We start from the raw sequence: 20,922 nt of genomic DNA, 5'->3' as shown, positions 1-20,922 counted from the left end.
AAGAACACCCTGGCTTTAGTGTTAAGGAAGTTCTTTCAAAAATGCTCCTTCATTGTGTTTGCACAAAAAAGATTTGAAATCTTTTTCTTTTTTATCTGAATGCTCACGAGGTGAGGGCGCGGCCTCGGAAGCATTTCAACAGAGCATGGCACTTAGCAACATCCTGAGTACCATGTTTTAGCGAAGCAACTCTGTGTTCACTTCACACTCCCTGCGAGATGTGAAGATGGCATATGAGATCTGCTGCTCGCTAGGGCCATACGTGTCTGCAGACACAATCTTGGGGGCAAGAAGTACCACTCCATCCTATCCTGTAGAAAATGGTTAGGAAGAGCTCTTAATTTGTTGTTGAGTCGCCGACAAAGGCGACTTCTTAACTCTTAAGCCTTAGTTAACACACCTTAACTTTGGCTAGGTTGGTCAGGTGGTGATATATATATTTATCTATATATTTATTTTACTTCTTAGCCCTCATGGTATGGTCAATATGGTCTAGTCACGTCGTGGTCTCGCCCCTGTTGACAGATCATCTGGAGTGCACCAGCTATATAGGTCTCTACCTCGCTGGCAACTCTAGTAGCACAAGCAGACTTACGTGGCAGTAACCACGAAGCCAGCTATGCTACGGTGGAACCAAGATGTAAATCATCTGCATGCATTTGTTTCCCAAAATCCTTTCTATTTTGTCCCTTCCCACCTCCAACGGTGGGATTCAGCTATATATATCTAGACAGGTAAGTTTCATGAACAAAAAATGATATTGCTATGATACAATAAAGTTTGTTCATACTTACCTGGCAGATATAATTAATAAACAAGTACCCACCACCATCCCCTCAGGGGACAGTGGAAATAAAAATTATGAATAGAAAATGGGAATGGTTCCTGATACCCGCCTCCCAGCGGCGGGAACTGGTACTAACCACCTGGCCGACCACTGCGTGTGTCGGAAGTTTTTAAAATTCTGTCGGATTCAGAAAATACAGCCTATATATATATCTGCCAGGTAAGTATGAAACAAACTTTATTGTATCATAACAATATCATATTCTCTCTTCAAGAACTACATGAAGCACTCTCTTCAACAGATGACACTTCTCTTGGTGAAGATACTATTTTATATATAATGCTTAGGAAGCTACCTGAAGAGGCCAAATGCTACCTTCGTAAGATCATTAATAAGATTTGGGAGACTGGAGTTGATGCCGGAGATCCTGGAAAAGTTTCCATCATAATCCAACGTTCAAAAACCAAATAAAGATCCCCAACAAAGTTCAAGTTATAGACCTATAGCACTAACAAGCTGTGTTTGCAAGCTAATGGAAAAAATGATAAATTATCGCTTGGTAGGCACTTAGAATCAAATAAGCTTCTCTCTCCTTTCCAATTTGGGTTTCGTAAAAGTAGATCTACCCTCGACCCACTCCAACCAAATTCAGCAGGGTTTTGTCAATCCGTGTCAGACAATAGGGGTCTTCTTTGATTTAGAGAAAGCTTATGACACTACTTGGCGTAATGGAATTCTTAAACAACTACAGAAAATGAGTATTAAGGGCAACTTAATTCGGTTTATTCCTTCCTTCCTATCGAGAGATTAATAAAAGTGAGAGTAGGGAACTTTCTGTCGTCCCCTTTAAACAAGAGGAAGATGTTCCACAAGGAAGTGTTCTCAGTGTGACCCTCTTTGCTTTCGCCATAAATAGCATCTTGGATGAAGTTCCAAGCCCAGTTTGCGCTTCATTGTTTGTGGATGATTTGGCCATTTATTGCACTGCCTACGATGCTATATCTGCATGCCGATATTTACAGAAAGCTATTGATTCTGTCTCCAAATGGGCCAGGCTAAATGGTTTTAAATTTTTCAGCCATTAAGAGTGTTGCTATCCGCTTTTCAAGAGCAGGCGTAAAGAGGTTATACCTCATTTAAAACTCGAGGGATCTATTTTTACCATATGCTGCTGATGTCAAATTTTTGGGAATGACTTTTCGACTCAAAACTCACCTGGACCAAACATATTGATAACCTTAAATGTAAAATTAAAGCATCTTTTAATCTTTTGAAAGTAGTCTCTGGATATGAGTGGGGAGCTGACAAGAAATGTTTGTTAAGACTTTATGATGCACTTTGTAGATCAAAGCTGGATTATGGGTGTCAGATTTATTCTTCAGCTTGTAAAAGCAAACTTAAACGACCTCAATATTGTCCATAACATGGGATTATGAATTGCTTCTGGTGCATTCCGAACATCTCCCTGTTGAAGAGTCTGTATGTAGATAACCCATCAACTGCCACTTGACTTACGACGGGAGGAACTGGGTCTGCGCTACATAATGCGCATAAAAAGCAGTTCCGAAATCCTTCCAATAAGGTCATTCGCCAACTTGACAATAGGAAATTTAAACCAAGGTCATCTGTCCCCTTCCAGGTAAGGCTACATCAAGAAGTGAATAATGATACTCTAAAAAATCAGAATGTTTCTCAGTTAGTTGCCTCCAGATTCCCCCCATGGCTTATCCCTAAAGCAAAAGTTTGTAACAAAACTATGGTCAAGAAGAACCTTTCTGATAAAATGGCAAAGAGTTTATTCTTAGAACATGATGTAACTCATGATGGTGCGTATAAGATTTATACAGACGGTTCCAAGTCAAGAGAGGGAGTTGGGCTAGCCGTAATTACAGAAGACTCTTGTGAGGCTGCAAAACTACCAAATTCGGCTTACAGTATATAACAGCAGAACTTTCTGCCATTAATAGAGCATTAGCAATTGTTCATCGGTATCCAAGAAGAAGGAAATTTGTCATATATTCGGATTCTATAGGTGTTTTGGAGAGTCATTAATATTTGCAATACATCACATCCTTTGATTCTCCAAGCTCAAGAGTGCTTTTGTTTAAATTTCTTGCAAACACAAAGCTGTTTCGTTCTGCTGGGTTCCTGCCCATGTAGGGATCAAAGGTAATGAAAAAGAGTGAATAGAGTCAGCAAAAAGGAGTATGTAATAAAAAATCACTGGATATCGTGAAGTTCCCATACATCGATATGAAGTCTCCTATTGAAGCTATATCCACCACAAATGGCAGGAGCGATGGTCCTCAAACCTCCTCACCAGAAACAAGAAGCTGAAGGCAATCAGACCTAATTTGAATTTTTGGCAGTCTTCGTTTCATAGAGACAGGAGGACTGAGATTGTTTTAACGAGAGTTCGTATTGGCCATTCCCGATTAACACACAGCTTTATACTTGAAGGAAGTGAGGCTCCAGTCTGTGCTCGCTGTAGCTGCCTGTTTGACAGTTGAGCATATTTCTGGTTTGTGCCAGTGTATGGTGCTGCCCGCACAGCAAAATTCGGTGGGTTTTCTTTCATTTTAGGGAAAAAATTTAACTCATTCCTTATATTTTAGGAGATGATGTTGATTTCAATAATCTTGTAAAGCTCTTAAAAGAGATTGATATATACTATAAAATTTGACTTATTTTATTAATATTTAATTTTACCTTTCACCCAATACACACAAGTGTATGCAGTTATACTTTTAATTGTATTTTAATATAAAAAAATTATATAATTTTTTTTTTAATGAAATAAGGTTTCTAAGTTTCATTCACATCAGATTATCATCATCTTCAATTACATTTCATTAATTATCAGATTATTTATTTCATTCCATTACGGCGCTGAATGACCATAATAGGTCCCAGTGCTTGGGCTTGTCCCTAAATTTCATAATCCATCCATCCATCCATCCATCTAAGGAAATGGAAGTCACTTGTGGTGTATCGACACTGTAAAAACATTGCTCATTTTAAAGGAATCTGGACAAATTTCACTTTGAGGTGAGCCCTTTTACCTGGTACATAAGATTTACAGCAACAAATTTTTAAGTTCTAGGTATGAAATGGTCAAATCTTTTGCACCTTTATCGTATTATTTTAGAGGTTTTGTATTTTTTATTTAGTATTTGTATTCTGAACTGAACTCATTCTGAAATAGCTGATTGTAAGGTATGGTCTTTTGTGTTAAACATACAATAATTTGTTTTGTATTTTATTTTCACAGGCTAAAAGCACAGCAGTAGTCCAAGTCTTTGGAACAGATGGCCCTCATCATAACAAGTGGCAGAAACGGCACTGTGGAGTTGCCACTTTCACTAAGGATAGTGCACGCAAGTCTTATTATATCCAGGTAATGTCGGCCCCTCTTATTCAAGGCAAGATAGTGATAGTAAAAAAGAAATTTCTCTTTTGATTAGACTTCTAACGACCTGCTTAGCTTGCAGATTTTGTCTTGCTTATGGTCTGTGATAGAAATCTCTCTCTCAACAGCACTCATTCCCCGTAGGGGGTTAGTGTCGGCAATGCACCTCATGCGGTGCACTGTAGGCATTACTTAAGGTTCTTTACAGCGTGCCTTTGGCCCCTAGCTGGAACCTCTTTCGTTCCTTTTGCTGTACCTCCGTTCATATTCTCTTTCTTTATCTTACTTTCCACCCTCTCCTAACACTTGATTCATAGTGCAACTGCGAGGTTTTCCTCCTGCTACACTTTTCAAACCTTTTAATGCCAAATTCCATTTCAGCGCCAAATTCCATTCCAGTGCTTAGCCTTAGGCCTAAATTCTATATTCAACTTAATAGCACTCTTTGGCCAGTTTTTCTATGCTCGCCTATACTGGGCTCCCTTAGAACCCTAAGTTGACCCTTACAGTTTACTTATCCTTTCCAGTGCATACCTTAATGTTTTACATTGTTAGTGTAAAACATTAACAATGAAGAATAAAAACAGTTCAGTACTTTTCTTATACCTTAAATTAATGAATGTCAGTGTGAAAACTTCACAGCCTAGGATAGCCTTTTCTTTGTCAAGAAATTTCCATATTAATAACAAGTAGCTTTGACAGTCAAGACCTGTAGTATGTGTTGTGCAAATTTCCCAGGCACTGAGGCCAAACTTTCTTCTTCGTTCTTTTGAAAATTAAAGTCTTTGTATGTTACAGGTTTGTAGTAAGAAATAAATAACTTTGATTCTAGAAAAAAAAAAAAAAAGGGTACAGGTAGTCCTCCGTTATCGGTTGGGGTTCTGTTCTCAGGGGAATGCCGATAAGCGAAAAGCGCCATTAACTGAAACCCATTCTTATGGCGTTCCATAAGGGTGCGTGTGGTGCGCCACAAGAACCCTTATGGCACCGATAACTGGAACTCATCTCATCATGGCGCCATAAATTGCCAATTTTATGGTGCCATAAAACCGGATTGCCGATAACTGAGTCCCTGATAACCGGGGGACTGCCTGTATACAGTGAACTCCCCGTATACGCGACTCTGGATTTGTGGACTCTCGTATTCAACTATTTCTCTCTGGAACATATACAGTGGACCCCCCGTATTCGCGTTCTCCGGATTCGCGGACTCACACATTCGCGGATTTCTCTTGGGAACGTTTTCCCGCATTATTCGCGGAAAATTCGCACATTCGCGGTATTTTCCTATGAGAAATATCCACAAATTCCTGTTTTTTTTAAATCAATTTCATCATAAAATGCACTTTTTGGGATAAAACTATTACAAAAACAAGTATGAAAATTTTTAGTGGGTTTTTCTTGAGTTTTAACTAAAACAATAGGCTGTTTTTAGCGTTTTTATAGGGGTTTCAAACATTGGCGGGTTCTAACTATTCAGGAGGAGGAGGAGCGGAGAGAGGAGAGGAGGAAGGAGGAGGGGAAAGGAGGAGGTAGGAGGAGGAGTGAGGAGGAGGAGGAGGCGGAGGAGGCAGGAGGAGGAGGAGGAGGAGGAGGAGGAGAGGAGGAGGAGGAGGAGGAGGACGGAGGAGGTGGAGGAGGAGGAGGAGGAGGAGGAGGAGGAGGAGGTAGGAGGAGGAGGAGGAGGAGAGGAGGAGGAGGATCGGCATGCAAAACCCTCCAACACTTTACTACAAGTTCTCTCTTAAATTCTATAGAGTTTCTCGCCATTTTTACAGAAGGATTGGCACTTGGAACTTTCTTTGGTCCCATGATGGGTTACAGTTGTACTCAAATAAAAAAAGCATGAAAAACAACTTCCACAAAAGCTGAATGGGTCATGAGAGAACACAGGATGCTTTGTTTGGACGCTGGTATGGGGCCTAATCATGCAGTGGGCCCCGGAAGGAGCATTTCTGACTGTATGAAATCTGAGGAAACATATGAAACCTGAGCCAAAATTTTGTAAGAAAGAAGTATGAAAACCGAATCGTACAAAAACCAGGGTGTACAAAAACCAAGGTTCCACTGTACTTAAAAATTTATAATTTTATTACTGGAGGCTTGGCCCTCTTCAGAACCCCTTCAGCAGTGTTGGTCTAGAGATTGCTTGACTACTTTGTGAGCCTGCTGATTATTATGGTTTAAGCAACCATAGCCTCCTTGTTTGAGCTTATTGTCAGTGGAGCTTTCTTTAGTGTCCACTCAGAAAGCGAGGCAGTTGCTCTAATTGCTGTAGTAGTTGCAGGTGCTTGTTTTGCTGTTAATCAGGTTAACAGTCTGATCTGAGGATAAGAGGGTTCCTTGCAATCCAACAGTCAAGCAAACCACTTCCCTACTACTGTAGGAGATGCCTTAGCAGCATTGATTGAGGCTTCTGTGACCATAGCAATGGCAAGGCTTTTCCTTACTCTTCGTCTTTATCGTTGTCAATTGCTTGCCTGTCCTCTTTTTCTCCTTTATCATTCTCCTTGAGGAAGAGGAAATCCCAGGAATTGCTCAGTGTTGGGCTTTCCTGTACTCTTTTCCAAAGGTAACATGGAAGCAGCAGTGGAGAAGGGAAAATTGAACTCCCAAGACTCTGATTTATGGCCACGTGGTGTCTTTTGAACCCTCAGCAGAGGTGAGGACACCTGTAGCTGAACCTTTGGGTGTGGCTCTAGGCTTTTACATTATAGGGTTGGAAGGAAGCCTGCTCTTCCAAGGCCAGACCAGTAGCACAGTCTTCTTCATCTATAAATTGAGGGAAACCTTCCCAACCCCTTTGCCCTCCTTTCCCTACTATGGCTAGGAAGGGAAAGGAGAGGAAGAAGAAAAGAAGGATGTCTGTCTTGCCAATGTGCAATGTGTCAGAGATGGAGCAGAGCCTTAGATAATTTTAGCCCTCTGGTGTGGTTACCTTATTCCTTTCAATGACTGCCACCTTCTTGTCTCTGTTACACTGATGTTGTCCCATTATTTCCCTCCAGATTCGCCAAAATCTCTGTTGCTATTGTTGGAGCTATGGGTGATGACGAAGAAGGGTGCTAGAAGTTGTAGAGGACCAGACTTCACAGTTTTACTACAGTCATCTCCTTATAGTGAAGAAGGCAACTGGGGCTGGAGTTTGTGTAACAGACTCATTAGAGGGAAACAGCACTTGCTGTATGTGTACTGTATTTCATCTTGTGTTTGATAGGTATGAGGAATGTTCATTTCCATATAGTACTTAACTAACAGAAGTCTTAGAAATACCCCTACTTTGTCTGCAGTGGGAATGTCACACAGTTGTTGATTTGGATTGGCAAAAGCCTCACAGGTGTCTCCCAGGGTTTTCACCATGGTTTTAGCTTGGACTCATTCATGAGCAGTATGCTTGCCATTAATCCAGATAATTGAGGGATTACTTGTACTTTGAACATTTTATATTTTCATTGTTTGTCAAAGTGTATGTAGCCATGTCTAAAGACATGGAACTTAATAAATTGTTTTTTAGGTTTTGTGAAAATGATTATTCACACCCATTATCTTTCTAGCTTAGGCTAAAGTATCTTTTAATGATAATAATAAATAAAGATTTCTTTTACATCTCAAACTAATGAAGTAAAAAAGTTTTACTTAAGTAACCTTAACTATTTTTATATGAATACCCAAGCTATAATCAAGAGCGAGTATAATAGAAATATAGTGAGGTCACAGGTTCATAATGCATGTCTGTCTGATTGTATGAGAAATTATAGAGATCCTTCCAGCTCCTTGAAATGAATTAGCTTAAGATCAGGTGAGGAAATTTTGTAGAAATTTTCAGGATTTTCAGTCTATCCCATTAATAATTTTTTTTCAAGAAGTGTGAAATATGAATTTTTTTTCCATATTTCACAGAAGTGTGAAATATGAATTTTTTTTTCAAGAAGTGTGAAAATCTAAATACTGTGAATGGTAAAGTCAAACCCTATAGGCTAGATGTATAAGCGAATTATTTTAACTCACTGTTAAACCTCTTAATAATATAATGTGATAGCATACTATGTCACAATATGCCGTGAAATATGCCAAGCTACTTGTTTTCATTATTCAGGACATTGTTAAACATTTCTGAATTATTTTGTAATGCTGGTTTATTACACATATAGATAGGAATATTTGGTAACTATTAATTTACACATATTTCCCGTAGCATGCTCTCAGGCAGTGCGTAGTACTGATAAGCTGGATTACAAACACTATCAGTTACAGATTAGCAGTTGTTTGTGTTAAGATAACACAGACTGCATTGTGGTACATTTTTTCACTTATGAAATATTATTTTTCATTAGGTAGGGCATTAAACTTTCAGTTCATTTATATTTATTATTGGTAAACTTGAGCATCTTCCAACAAATCTATGATGTACTACTTCATTAGAGGTTATGGCATAAATAGGTGAATAGTTCAAATGTGTGAATTTTCTCAATAACAGTATCGCCTCTTATGTACCAGATGCTCCGCAAGTCTGGTCATATGATAAGTCTGATAAATAACAAACAATTTGTAGTACGAATAACCTATGCTTCATATTTTTAAGAAATCTCACAACTGACAGTAGTCCACATAGTTTCTAGCCAAAACTGAACTTTACTACACTTTTTTAACATTCTATTAAAGAGTTATCTAAAAGTCTTTGCATCCATGAAGGTAGTCTAGCTAATAATTATTATTATAGCTGATCAAGTTAAGAAGCCTGATAAGTTACTAATACAGATTTTTCTTTTGTGTGAATTTTTATCGGTCTCGCATTTGGTTTCATTGATCCAGTTTTTTACTGTTCCCATTTGTACAAAAGTTTTCTGATGACATAATCCAACCAAACTTAGCCTAACCTATATCCCAAAAAGCTGATCAAAGGTTCTCATTTGGCTTCAGTATATTAGATAAGGAAAATGGAGGTGAATTGGAAAGTTGGAACTATAACAGGTAAGATTCATAGTCAGAGTAAGATGGGAAGATTGTAATACTACTACAAATGAAGAACTGGCAGAGGCGTGGTATTAAGAGGCTGAAAACAGACCGAGATGGATTGGACATGATGAGAGGGTAACAGTTGGTCAGAACAATATGTACTAGAAAATTGCAATAGGACTAAAAGACCTATAGGAAGGCCCAGGAAATGATAGAAATAACCTAGACATTATGATGGTTCAGGTAGGAAATGCACAGGACAGACGAGTGTGTCAAGAACTCATATTATGACAAAAGCAATTGATTTTTCTCCATGAGATATTTTCCTTGGAGATTGGCTGTTATCCATTCCTTTAAGTAACATAGCCAATGGATAGGGTTGTTTCATAGCAACCCCATTGTACAGTGGTACCTCGACATACGAAAGTCCCAGCTTACGAAAAATTCTAGTTACGAAAGCAAATACGAGATGCTTTCTATGCAGACAAAAATAGAGATAATTAAAAAGTATGAAGCTGGCATGCGGTTGAGTGTGATTGCTAAGGAATACGGCCAAAATCCGTCTAGGATAAGCACCATCCTTAAGCAGAAGGAAGCCATCAAAGCAGCTACACCTTCCAAGGGTGTGACTATTTTGTCCAACAAGAGCAGCCACGTGCATGATGAGATGGAGAGGCTGCTTCTTGTATGGATTGAGGACAAAGAAATTGCTCATGATACGATAACCAAGACGGCAATCTTCCAGAAGGCCAGCGCTATTATCGGGGATTGGATTGCCCAGGCTGAAGACGACGGAGGAGAAGGGACATCGACGGCAACCCCAGACTTCAAGGCTTCTCGTGGGTGGTTTGATACATTCCGTAAACGGACTGGCATCCATTCGGTGGTGAAGAAATTGAAATTTTGTATAAAACGTAAAGTATAAAAAAGTAAAAAAAGAAAAAATGTAAAAATCAATAAAAGAAAAAAAAAAGAAATTTAATTTAAAGTTTTTGTAAAGTTAAGTGTTGATGTTTTCTGTCATCATTTGTAGTGTTAATGTTTTCTGCCATTTTTTAATGTTTTTCGTAAAGTTAAGTGTTCATGTTTTCTCCCATTTGTCCTCCCCCTCTGTCGCCACTTTCGGAGATCACCTCACTCAAAAGGTAAGGTTTCACATTTTACTACATAATTACGTACAGTATTTCTTGTACCATGTACACTAATACACTTTATTTACAAGTATAGTATTGTTTATGTTAGGTATTGAATGGTCCAAATTGTTGTATTTCATTGTTGATTGCTCAATTTAGCTTTATTATAAAATTTACTGTGATGTTTTTGTTGGGCTTGGAACGAATTAGGCAATTTACATGAAAAAGGTGGTTCGAGATACGAAAAAATCAGGTTATGAAGGCTGCTTCGGAATATATATATATATATATATATATATATATATATATATATATATATTATATATATATGATATATATATTGTATGTATGTATGTATGTATGTATGTATGTATGTATGTTATGTATGTAGTATGTATGTATGGTATTATGTATGTATGTATGTTATGTGGCAAAACAGGTCCACTTGCGGTTTTGTATATATATATATATATATATATATATATATATATATATATATATATATATATATATATATATATATATATATATATGTGTGTGTGTATATATATATATATATATATATATAATATATATATATATATATATATATATATATAATATATATATATATATATATATATGTATATATATGTATGTATGTATGTGCAAACAGGTCCACTTACGGTTGCATATATATATATATATATATATATATATATATATATATATATATATATATATATATATATATATATATATATAATATATATATATATATTATATATATATATATATATATATATATATATATATATATAGATATATGTATGTATGTGGCAAACAGGTCCACTTACGGTTGTGGAAGTAGGTTGTTTATTGTTTAAAATGAGTGGTTGTCCAGTGTCGACTCTGTTGAGGCTGTCATATTCCTTGGCAGAGTCTGCTATTATAAGTTGAATTGTAGACAAATGCCATTTCTGCACCTGTGCTATCCGAAAGATGGGTAACATTAACATATAGAGAGGAGGTGAGCATGATCCCAATTTCTTGATGCAGGACATTGCTGTCGTGTTGTCTAGAACCAACAGAATGTGTCTCTTCTAGGAGTTTGAGTTTCTTGAGAGAGAAAAAGATAGCCATCAGCTCTAGGAAATTTATATGATAATTCTTTAGAGTAGCTTACCACCTCCCCGCCGCCTGACGATCCTCCCACTGTCCTCCCCAACCTGTCAATGCAGCATCTATTTGTATTGTTGCTCTTACAGATGGAGGGATCAGGGTGACTTGTTTTGCCAGAGATTCCTTCTGGTTTTATGGCCAAAGTATCTCCCAAAATTTCTGATTCATTTTGTGAGGTTTGTCTCGCATCTCTTTTCTTGCATGTGACAGCCGAAATTTTTTCAAGTTTTTCAGTTGCAATCTGACTATTGCAAACTGCAGCAGACACATCATACGTTCTAACTGCCGTCTGGAATCAATGGGCTGTGTTGGGAACCTTTTGAGGTTTTTCCTTATTCTGTTCTGTGTTTTGAAGGGAGGTACAAAAGGCCATGAACAGTATCACAACACATTCCCAGCCACTGAAATTGAGTTTATATATATTCCTTTACAGCTTTCAATGCTATATTCCCAGGTAAGAGAATAGTTTCCTATTGAGGTTTGTCCATGTCTGGCAAAGGTGGTATTGGGCGCCATTCTGTATTAGGAAATGCTGCCCTTTCTCTATACTCAACATGTGCAACTTCTATCATGGTCTTTCATTTATCAGATACTTACCGTCTGGAGAGAAAATGCCCATTGAGACATCTCGCCAAGGATTATCAGCATCAGCGTAGGATTTTGGAGTTTCTGTCACATTTTGATTGTAAGACTTGTAATCTGAACTGGCCACTTTGTTGGTTCCATGTTGTTATTAGAAAATTTACTGAGTATAAATTATTTTTAATCATGGACACCTGTAAATATTTACTAATAGATCTCATTTTACAGGTCAACTTGACTACAAGTGTACAGTTTTAGTACATTTTATAAAATAGCTATGTTAATTTAAACCTTTTGAGGTTCAGATTAGCTTTGAAAACCTGTCTACATCTGTATTACGTAAACTTGACCTTTTGTAATGGCTATGTCAAGTTTTTACTTATAATTACAATACCATGCAATACCACTCAGACTAGTTTATCACTAACCAGTTTAACTAACCCAAGCGAATTTTTCTTATGGCTTAGGTTAATATCTCTAGTATAATCTATGTTAAGCTAATCATAGAGGATTTTTTAGATGATTCTCAAGTAATAAAAGCTACTGCTTACATTAGGGCTAATCAAAACCTAATAAATACAATTATCATTATTTTATTATATATATCATAGTCTACCCTCTTGTCTGATACTCAACCATGTTGTTTCTAGGCTAATAGATGGCTATTCACTTTAAAAAGGGATTCCTACTTAATCTGGTCAGGCTACTACTTATTCTAGACAAGATTTTAATATGTAGCCTTATCGATTAGCTAGGCTACATAGTCATAAACCAAGTTACTTTAATTTGAGCCCAGTAATTTTTGAACCGTGAATATATAGGCAGTCCCCAGTTATTTGGGGGGGGGGTTCCATTCCCAGCACGGTGCTAATAAACGAAAGCCGCCATTAACCGAAACTTGGTGATTTATGGCATTTATGGTGCCAATATCCGGTTAATGGCACCTCCTATAGGTGTGTTATGGCGCCATAACTCTTATTATTGGCACCTTATGGCTCTGATAACCAAAACTCAGCACGTTATGGCGCCTACAACTGGCTCACCATTAACTGAATCCGCTGATAACCAGTGATTGCCTGTACTAGTTTGTAGTCTTACATATAGGCTAGGCTACCAAGTCATAGCAAACCGAGTCATTTTGCTAAGTTCAGAATACTTTAGTATGTTGCCCTACAGACAAACTAGGCTATATAAAACCATCCTACCAATACTAACCTTTTTGTTTGGTTATTATTTTACTGTTTGAATAAATTAGCATTTACTGTACGTCTAATTTTTTTAGAATAATTTTCAACCAGTCTTAGGTTACGTGGTCTAGGCTAACAATTTAGTCTAATAGGATGTTTAGTAAAAGTTTACCACTCAGAACATTCGGTATTACCTAGTCCTTGGTTATTTAGGTCATGCCAGATATGCAGGCCATATAAAATGAAAATTGTGTAGCCGGGGGATGCGTACTAGACCCCCCCGTGAATAGTTAGAACCGCAAATGTTTGGAACCCCTGTAAAAACACTAAAAACAGCCTATTTTGTTAGTTAAAACTCAAGAAAAACCACTAAAAATTTTCATACTTTGTTTTTTAATAGTTTTATCACAAAAAGTGCATTTTATGATGAAATTGATAAAAAAAACCACGAATTTGTGGATATTTCTCATAGAAAAATACCGCGAATGCTCGTATTTTCTGCAAATAATGTGGGGAAATGTTCCCCAGAGAAATCCGCGAATGTGTGAGTCCGCGAATCTGGAGAACGCGAATATGGGGGCCACACTGTATTTAAATCACCTTTATGTTATATAATCCTAGGTTACAAACTACAAACAATAGTTACCATGTCTTAAATTATTTGCAATGAATCGGTTAGGCTAATAGCTCATGTAAGTCAATGCCAGGAAATGGTAGAATAACTAAATTAATAATACATTGTGGATCAGTTTTTTAGCAAAAACTTCCAAAAGGAATGACAAATTCTTTAACAATTTTTGCTTTCATAAAAAGGCTAGCAAGGATCGTGTATTACACCGACAATGTGCTCTCCAAAAAAAAGGTCGGTTTCTATGTAGGCAGTCCACGGTTATCGGCGGTCTTTGTTAATGGCAATCCGGTTTTATTGGGCTGTCTAGCACCTTAAATCAGCGATTCATGGTGCCATGAGGTCCGAGTTTTGCTTATTGGCGCATAACATACCTAACAGAGGCACCATTAACCGAAACTTGGCATATAATAGTTATGAATGGCTGAGTCCATTATACTCTGTCACTTGTCATAGTGTTTATCATTATGGCATAATACCCGGCCACAAGACCAGGCTAAAAGATATTTCTTTGAAACAGGCAGTCCCAGGTTATTGGCAGGGGTTCCATTCCCGGGGGTGTGCTGATAAGCAAATACTGCCATTAACCAAAACTCAGTAATTTATGGTGCCATAATGGCATTTATGGCACCGATAACTCGTCCTGTTATGGGGCCATAAATTGCCGATTTTATGGGACTGCCTGTATTAGTCTAGTCACCATGGGACGCTGGCACACTCCATGGTGTGTAAAAAGAACAATTTTGTCGTACTTGTTAAAATGTGTTACCTTGGTAGCTTTAATTGGGTAATAGATTTGAATGAAAAATAATTAAATTTTTTCTTTTTTTAGTATTTCTGCCAGTGGCTAAAGATGGCTTATTTTATTTCTTTTCAGGTGTTTGATATTGATGGCGAGTCTTGTGTGTTTGAACAGGAACTGTACTATCATTTCAAGTATTCAGTTTCAAAACCTTTCTTCCACCAGTTTGAAGCAGAGGTAAATACTTAGTATTCTTTTTAGGCAATTTGCTTTAAACTGTTGAGGAATAGTCAATATCTTGAATATTGAGGACCCTAAACATAGACTGGCTAGTTTCTTGTCTGGATCTAGTGATTGTATATGCAGGTCAACTCTGTTTTAATGTCATATAACACCTTCAAGAATGATTGATTGATTAGTCTAGGGTTCTCTGGTGTCATGATCATATTGAAGAAGAGTACAGTAGGACCATTAAATACTATTCTTTTAGATCGATTTACTCTGCCAAATACTATTTGAGAGATAAATGCTCAACACAAATGTGATTTTATTTTTGTGAGTTTTGAGAGGTATGGCAGAAGGTTAAAAGACAGGTGATAAAGCATGTTAGAAAACATGCAAACACTGCTGTTATAACAGGTACGCAGTACTTTATAAACACTCGAATGTATTTATGACTATGAATCTTTTAAGCATAACAAAAGTGCACAACAGAGTAGATCAAATATAGTGAACATATGTCATGCACAGATTCTACTTCTCATGGATTAGCAGTAGAAAATTAATTTTAAGATTTTTTAAAACTGATTAATAGAAATAACTAAATTCTCATTACAGCTTTTCTCTGTTTTTCCCAATATGGTCACCCTGTTTTCTGCAAGCTGGCTTTGGAAGCTAATGACATTTTTATCTAGTCAGGCTACGTATAGTAGAAGGATGTGGGTTTAGTCTTCACATCCTCTTCATTCATTCATTCATGGCAATCCTTCGAGAAACTGATTCCCAGGTTCAACTGCTTCAATGCTTGCATGGATTAAGTGAGTACTGTACATATGAAATCTCCATCATGTGCAGATACAAGTCAGTGTTTTACTAACAAAGAGTTCCTATCCTCTCATGACCTATCTGATGATGCATAGAGGTCTTTGCGCATGAGACTATTCCAACCCAGGAAGCTCATCTTGACTCCTATCAGGTCACACCTCCCAGTAATCTTTAGCACAGGTCCTTCCTGCCTAAGTATAAGTACTGGATTTGCCTTCACTTGTGTTAGGAGCCTCCTGTGCTGTATGGGCCACAGGTGTTGCATCAGGCTGTTCATGTTACCTCAGCCCTAAAACTTTGCAGTCACCTCAATTACCTTCTCAATCTTTGTCAGTACATAGCTTTCCCAACAACTTGGACAAGTTAGACTTGAACCCTTTAAGGAGGATTGTGCACCGTATGATATATTTGTGCATAGCCACCTATAGACTTGCTATGCCATTCCTTGCCCCCTCTAGAATTATAGCATAGAATGCCAGAACATCTTGAAGTCCCTTGGGAAGCTTAGTATCAATAGACAGCTCAGGCTGAGATCTCTTCTGTTACAGTTAAGTGAAGTGTTCTGCTTCAAATCTTCAGGATAATCCACCAGTTCCATCCACCTAGGAGGTATTGACAGACCTTGCCTGGTTGCAAGACCCTTGGAACCTACCAAAAGGCGTTCCTCTCATCTCACCAACTCTAGACGTCTTTTCATTACTGATGCCTCCAAAGAGAGTTTGGGCTGTCCACTTGTTAGACGTAGCTTCAGTTCAAGGCAGTGTCTGGCAAAGTTGTCAGCCAAATATCAGACAATTCCACCTTGGTGGCATATCTCCAGAATGAGGAAGGAACAGTCTCCAGCTTTGATCTAGGGAAAGCCTGTGTGATATAGTGATATGTAAAGGAGGCAAGATCAATCCTTGCAGTTGATCTGTCTCTGCCCAGAGATCTGCAGGATGTTGTGGGAATTTTTGGGGCACTTCCTTCACATTGCAAAACTATAGTTCCTCTCTGCCAGTGTTTGACACTCCATCCTTGCCAGTTCAATTTACGAATGGAATATGGCCAGGTCTTTTGTCCTATCCAAGCTGTGAGGACATAAATATGTTAGGAAGACCAGATATTTTAAGAAAGGGAGATTATGGTTGTTTTTATGTGCCATCACAAGTAACTTTAGTTTTTAATAATGGTTTCACTCTGGCTAAGGCAAGTAATTTTAAAGAGTAGGTGAACGCTTTTAAAAGGAATATCAAAGCTAATTCTATTTATAAGTGTTGATATGATATGATCACTTCATATACAATATCAAGAATTATGTTAACCCTCTTACATTATATTTTAATTACCAGTGATTATTTTCACACATCATTATGACTTAAACACAATCTGCTCCTTATATTCTTATTGTTGAATATTTTCAGGAATTGTCTAAGTATTCACTAGGCATGGTCTGTTATCAAAGACACAGAGTAGTTAACTACTCAAGTTCCAAACTAATGGTATTAAACATTTTGTATATTTTCTGTTATACCATTTTCATAAATATTAAAGTCCTTTTATTTTAGGGTAGTATTTTTAATCTTGTGGTAGGTTTTTGTTTGGTTCTCTTTCATAATCATCCTATTTATTCATAGATGATGATAAACATGTATTATTTCACCTAGATAAGAAAACCACAGATACTGCCTTTGGGGCTAACACAGACATGGTTGCCACACATTATACTGTTATGGTTGAGGACGTTTGTTGGTGTTGTGCTGTTTTGAATTGAATTTGAAGTATCTTACATAGTTTTGAGCTTGAATTTTTCAGTTGTACTCTTCATGTGACTGCCTGAGTACATTTATTAACATTCAAGATACCTTTATACTGTTCCTTCTCTTGTGCCAAATTTGTGTGAAATGTTTTAATTCTCTAGTGCATTTAAGATGCAGGAAATTAGTGAGCTCCATCCAGAACCTGAAATGATCACAGGAATGGACTCTGTTGATGGCCTCAAAATCTGTGTTGATAATGAAAAATTAAGAAAGATGCGCCGTTGTTTCAGTGACCCAGTGTTAAGTTCATCACAAAGGGAAGAAATGATGGGGGTAGATGTGATTGATGGGCTAAAGATATCTTTAGGTTACCGAAGGTCTGAGGCTACATCAGAAGCCTGTAGGAATAATGTGGAAATTGACTGGGATGGTGAACAAGCAGATGCACCACTCTTAGTCAGACTTCTTGCTCAGAGTCTGGAGACCTTAGCAAGCGTAGGAATGTCACCCAGAAGAAAAAGGGGTCCCCGTTCTCAGACAATTCCCTTCTTGGACCTGGCTCAGCTCCAATTAGGAATACGATTAGGAATGCACCAACAAAGATTAAAATATCAGGTTTGTTATTCTGTTTTTAGAAATAGATGTGTCAAAATCAGTTAGTTCCATATTAACACATCACAAAGAGACTTCATTTTTACAGGTTTTATTAAAACAAGGAATTTCAAGTAATATGTACCTACTTTGTCATTGTCTACATGATCTCAAAGTAATTTTAGTTGTATTAATTGACAACCATTCCCAGGAATTTAGCAAGTCGTTGCCATTGCTCTTGAAAAAGGCTTAAAGGAAAGGAAGATATGAAACACAAAATACAGAACCATCACATGTAGGTCTGTGTCTATCCCCTTACTCCATGAATTTGTGTGCTCTCCTTCAAGTCTTGTTCATACATCTACTGCTCATCTAACCATCTATTCCTCATCTTTTCTTATCACATATCCAATCCATCTCAGTCTTTGAGATCTAAGCCTTTTTTGGGTTCCTTTTACTTCATATCTCCAGCATTTTCTGATTTTGAATATGACTTCCCTAACCTAATCTGGCCACAAATCTTAGTATTCCATAGAACTCATTTCATGCATGTTTTTACGGAAAGAGAGAGGTAAGCAAAGGGTGGGTAGATATAGAGAAAGATTAATTAGCAAACGGGTCTCAAAATACGTATGCAAGTGAAGTGTATGGTATGATTTTGTTTGAGAAAATAAGAAAGGCAATAGCATGATTGAGAATAAACAATGAGGGACAAAGGAGGGGGAATGTGAATCAAGTCTTGCTTGGTGGATAAGAAACAGTTGAAAAAAAAAAGGAATTTCAAGTGCACCTGTAGATCGAAAACTGAACCTGAAGGCAGAAATGTGATCTAGGCAAGGCTAGGGAGTCTAATGAGTAACAGGAACAAATCTGAGCACAAAATTTTTTACAAATAAAATATGAAAACACTGAAAAAGCCAAATTACAGTGCTTTTTCTTCATCCCTGCTGCTATCTGTAAGGTCAAGGGTTGGTTGCCCTATTGCATCTTCTCCAAATGTTTATGTGGAAAGCATCCCCCCTCTGCCAAAACTTCCTCCAAATCCCTCTTGTATTTGTCACACCTTGTAATCCTTTGCCTTCGCTACCTTCTGCCCCTAACAGATTCCACCAAACCCTCCTTCATTCCTATTAAAGATTAATCTTGACCACACCAGCATCTCAGATTTCTTCAGTTGCCAGCCTCTCATGCAGCGAGATCCCAAAATCCATTTCAGCATCATTTTTGTTCACTCTAACTTGTGCCTCTTTCCTTCTTATTGGCCATGTTTCTGAACCACACATTATCTCTAGTCTGATTACAGTGAAGTAGATGTTTTTCCCAGTTTTTTTTTTGCCATTTTTTGTCGCACATTACCCCTGCCGCCACTTAGTATCCATTCCTTTTTAGCTGTCTTTATCCTACTTTAAACTGTAAGCTTCTCACCCTTCCTCCTGGCTTAAAGTAGATTCTAAGAAATTGTAATTCTCATTCTGTTTTAAATTTAGACCTCTTCTAACTTGTATAAATAACCTAGCCCCTCTCTGATTGCTGGACACCATAACCACAGTATTTACCCAATTTACCTTAGATTCCTGTCTAGGGTTGTGAAAAAAAAATTCATTTCATGTTTTTATTTTTTTCAGTAAAAAAACATGCTTTTTGCATTTTTTTCTTGCATCCAATTTCTCCATTTTTAAAGACCTTACATATAGTTAGAGTTAAGACACACCTTTCTGGATTAGAGTTTTCGTTGAAATAAGGATTTTTATGCTATCTATTTTAACATGATTTTTCTCTGTTGATACAGACTACGTATTCTACCCATAGAGGGTACGTATATACATGGAGTTGCAATCTCTATACCAGTACTACATAGTTCAGTGGTCTTCCACCAGGGCGGCGCTGCAAAGCCTTGTGGCCATTTTTAAAGGTCTGGTAACCCGCAAATTGAACAGCGATTAGTGCGAATATGAATTTTTTTATCGTTAATATTTAATGAGTAAGCGTTTAGCAAATTTTTAGGGTTTAGTGAATAAGTGATTATGAATGTTTATGAGTAAGTGTTTAGTGAATGTATAGTTTGGGGTTTAGTAAATGTTTTGTGAATGTTTAGTGTGTAAGTATTCAGTGAATGTTTACTGAGTGTTTAAGGTTTAGTAAATGTTATCGAATGTTTATTGTGTAAGTATTCAGTGAATGTTTAGTGTGTCTTTAGGGTTTTAGTGAATGTTTTATGAATGTTATTGAATGTTTAGTGTGTAAGTATTCAGTGAATGTTTGCTAAGTGTTTAGGGTTTGGTGAATGTTTTGAAAATGTTATTGAATGTTTTTGTGTAAGTATTCAGTGAATACTTACACAGTTTTAGTGAATGTTTTGTGAATGTTAGTGAATGTTTAGTGTGTAAGTATTCAGTGAATGTTTAATGAGTGTTTAGTGAATGTTTAGTGTGTAAGCATTCAGTAAGTGTTTAGGGTTTAGTGAATGTTTTGTGTGAGAGTTAAGTGAGTGTTTAAGGTTTAGGGAAGATTAGTGTTTAGTGAATGTTTAGTGTATAAGTATTCCGTGAATGTTTACTGTGTAAGTATTTAGTAAATGTTTACCATGTCAGTATTCAGTAAATGTTTAGTGTGTCAGTAGTCAGTGAATGTTTAGTGAGTGTTTAGGTTCAGTTAATGTTTAGTGAATGTTTGTGTGTAGTGAGTGCTTAGTGAATGTTTAGTGTGTAAGTGTTTATTGAGTGTTTAGTGAATGTCTTGTAATGTTAGTGTTTAGTGAATGTTTAATGTCTATGTGTTTATTGAGTGATGAGTGGATAGTCATTCACTGTTTAGTGTTTAATGAATGTTTAGGAGTTTAATGAGCATTATAGTGAGTGCTTAGTGAGTGTTTAGTTTATAGTAAGTACTTAATGAGTTTACTGTATAGTTTATAGTGAGTACTTAATGAGTGTTTAGTGTATAGTGAGTGTTTAACAATTGTT

General features: G+C 37.1%; 1 protein-coding gene across 6 annotated transcripts in view; it reads left to right on the top strand.

Moving 5' to 3' along the window:
* LOC135205053 (actin nucleation-promoting factor WASL-like) overlaps positions 1-20,922 on the top strand; it is a 250,054-nt gene that overhangs the window by 145,903 nt on the left and 83,229 nt on the right. Inside the window, exons 1-3 of one of the 6 annotated variants that reach the window (XM_064235321.1) lie at positions 4,169-4,184; positions 14,721-14,822; positions 15,423-15,622. Coding sequence is in view for 2 of the 6 variants with exons in the window: in XM_064235318.1 (XP_064091388.1) it covers positions 17,540-17,983 (444 nt within the window). In the remaining 4 variants the exon portion in view is untranslated. Of the gene's footprint in view, positions 1-4,058; positions 4,185-8,452; positions 8,531-14,720; positions 14,823-15,422; positions 15,623-17,182; positions 17,984-20,922 lie in introns of those variants that run through there. The other 5 variants (XM_064235323.1, XM_064235320.1, XM_064235319.1 and 2 more) reach the window with 5 other exon arrangements.

Source organism: Macrobrachium nipponense, chromosome 48, assembly GCF_015104395.2.
Source record: "Macrobrachium nipponense isolate FS-2020 chromosome 48, ASM1510439v2, whole genome shotgun sequence".
Taxonomy (NCBI): Eukaryota; Metazoa; Arthropoda; class Malacostraca; order Decapoda; family Palaemonidae; genus Macrobrachium; species Macrobrachium nipponense.
This window is presented reverse-complemented; position numbering and strand designations above follow the sequence as displayed.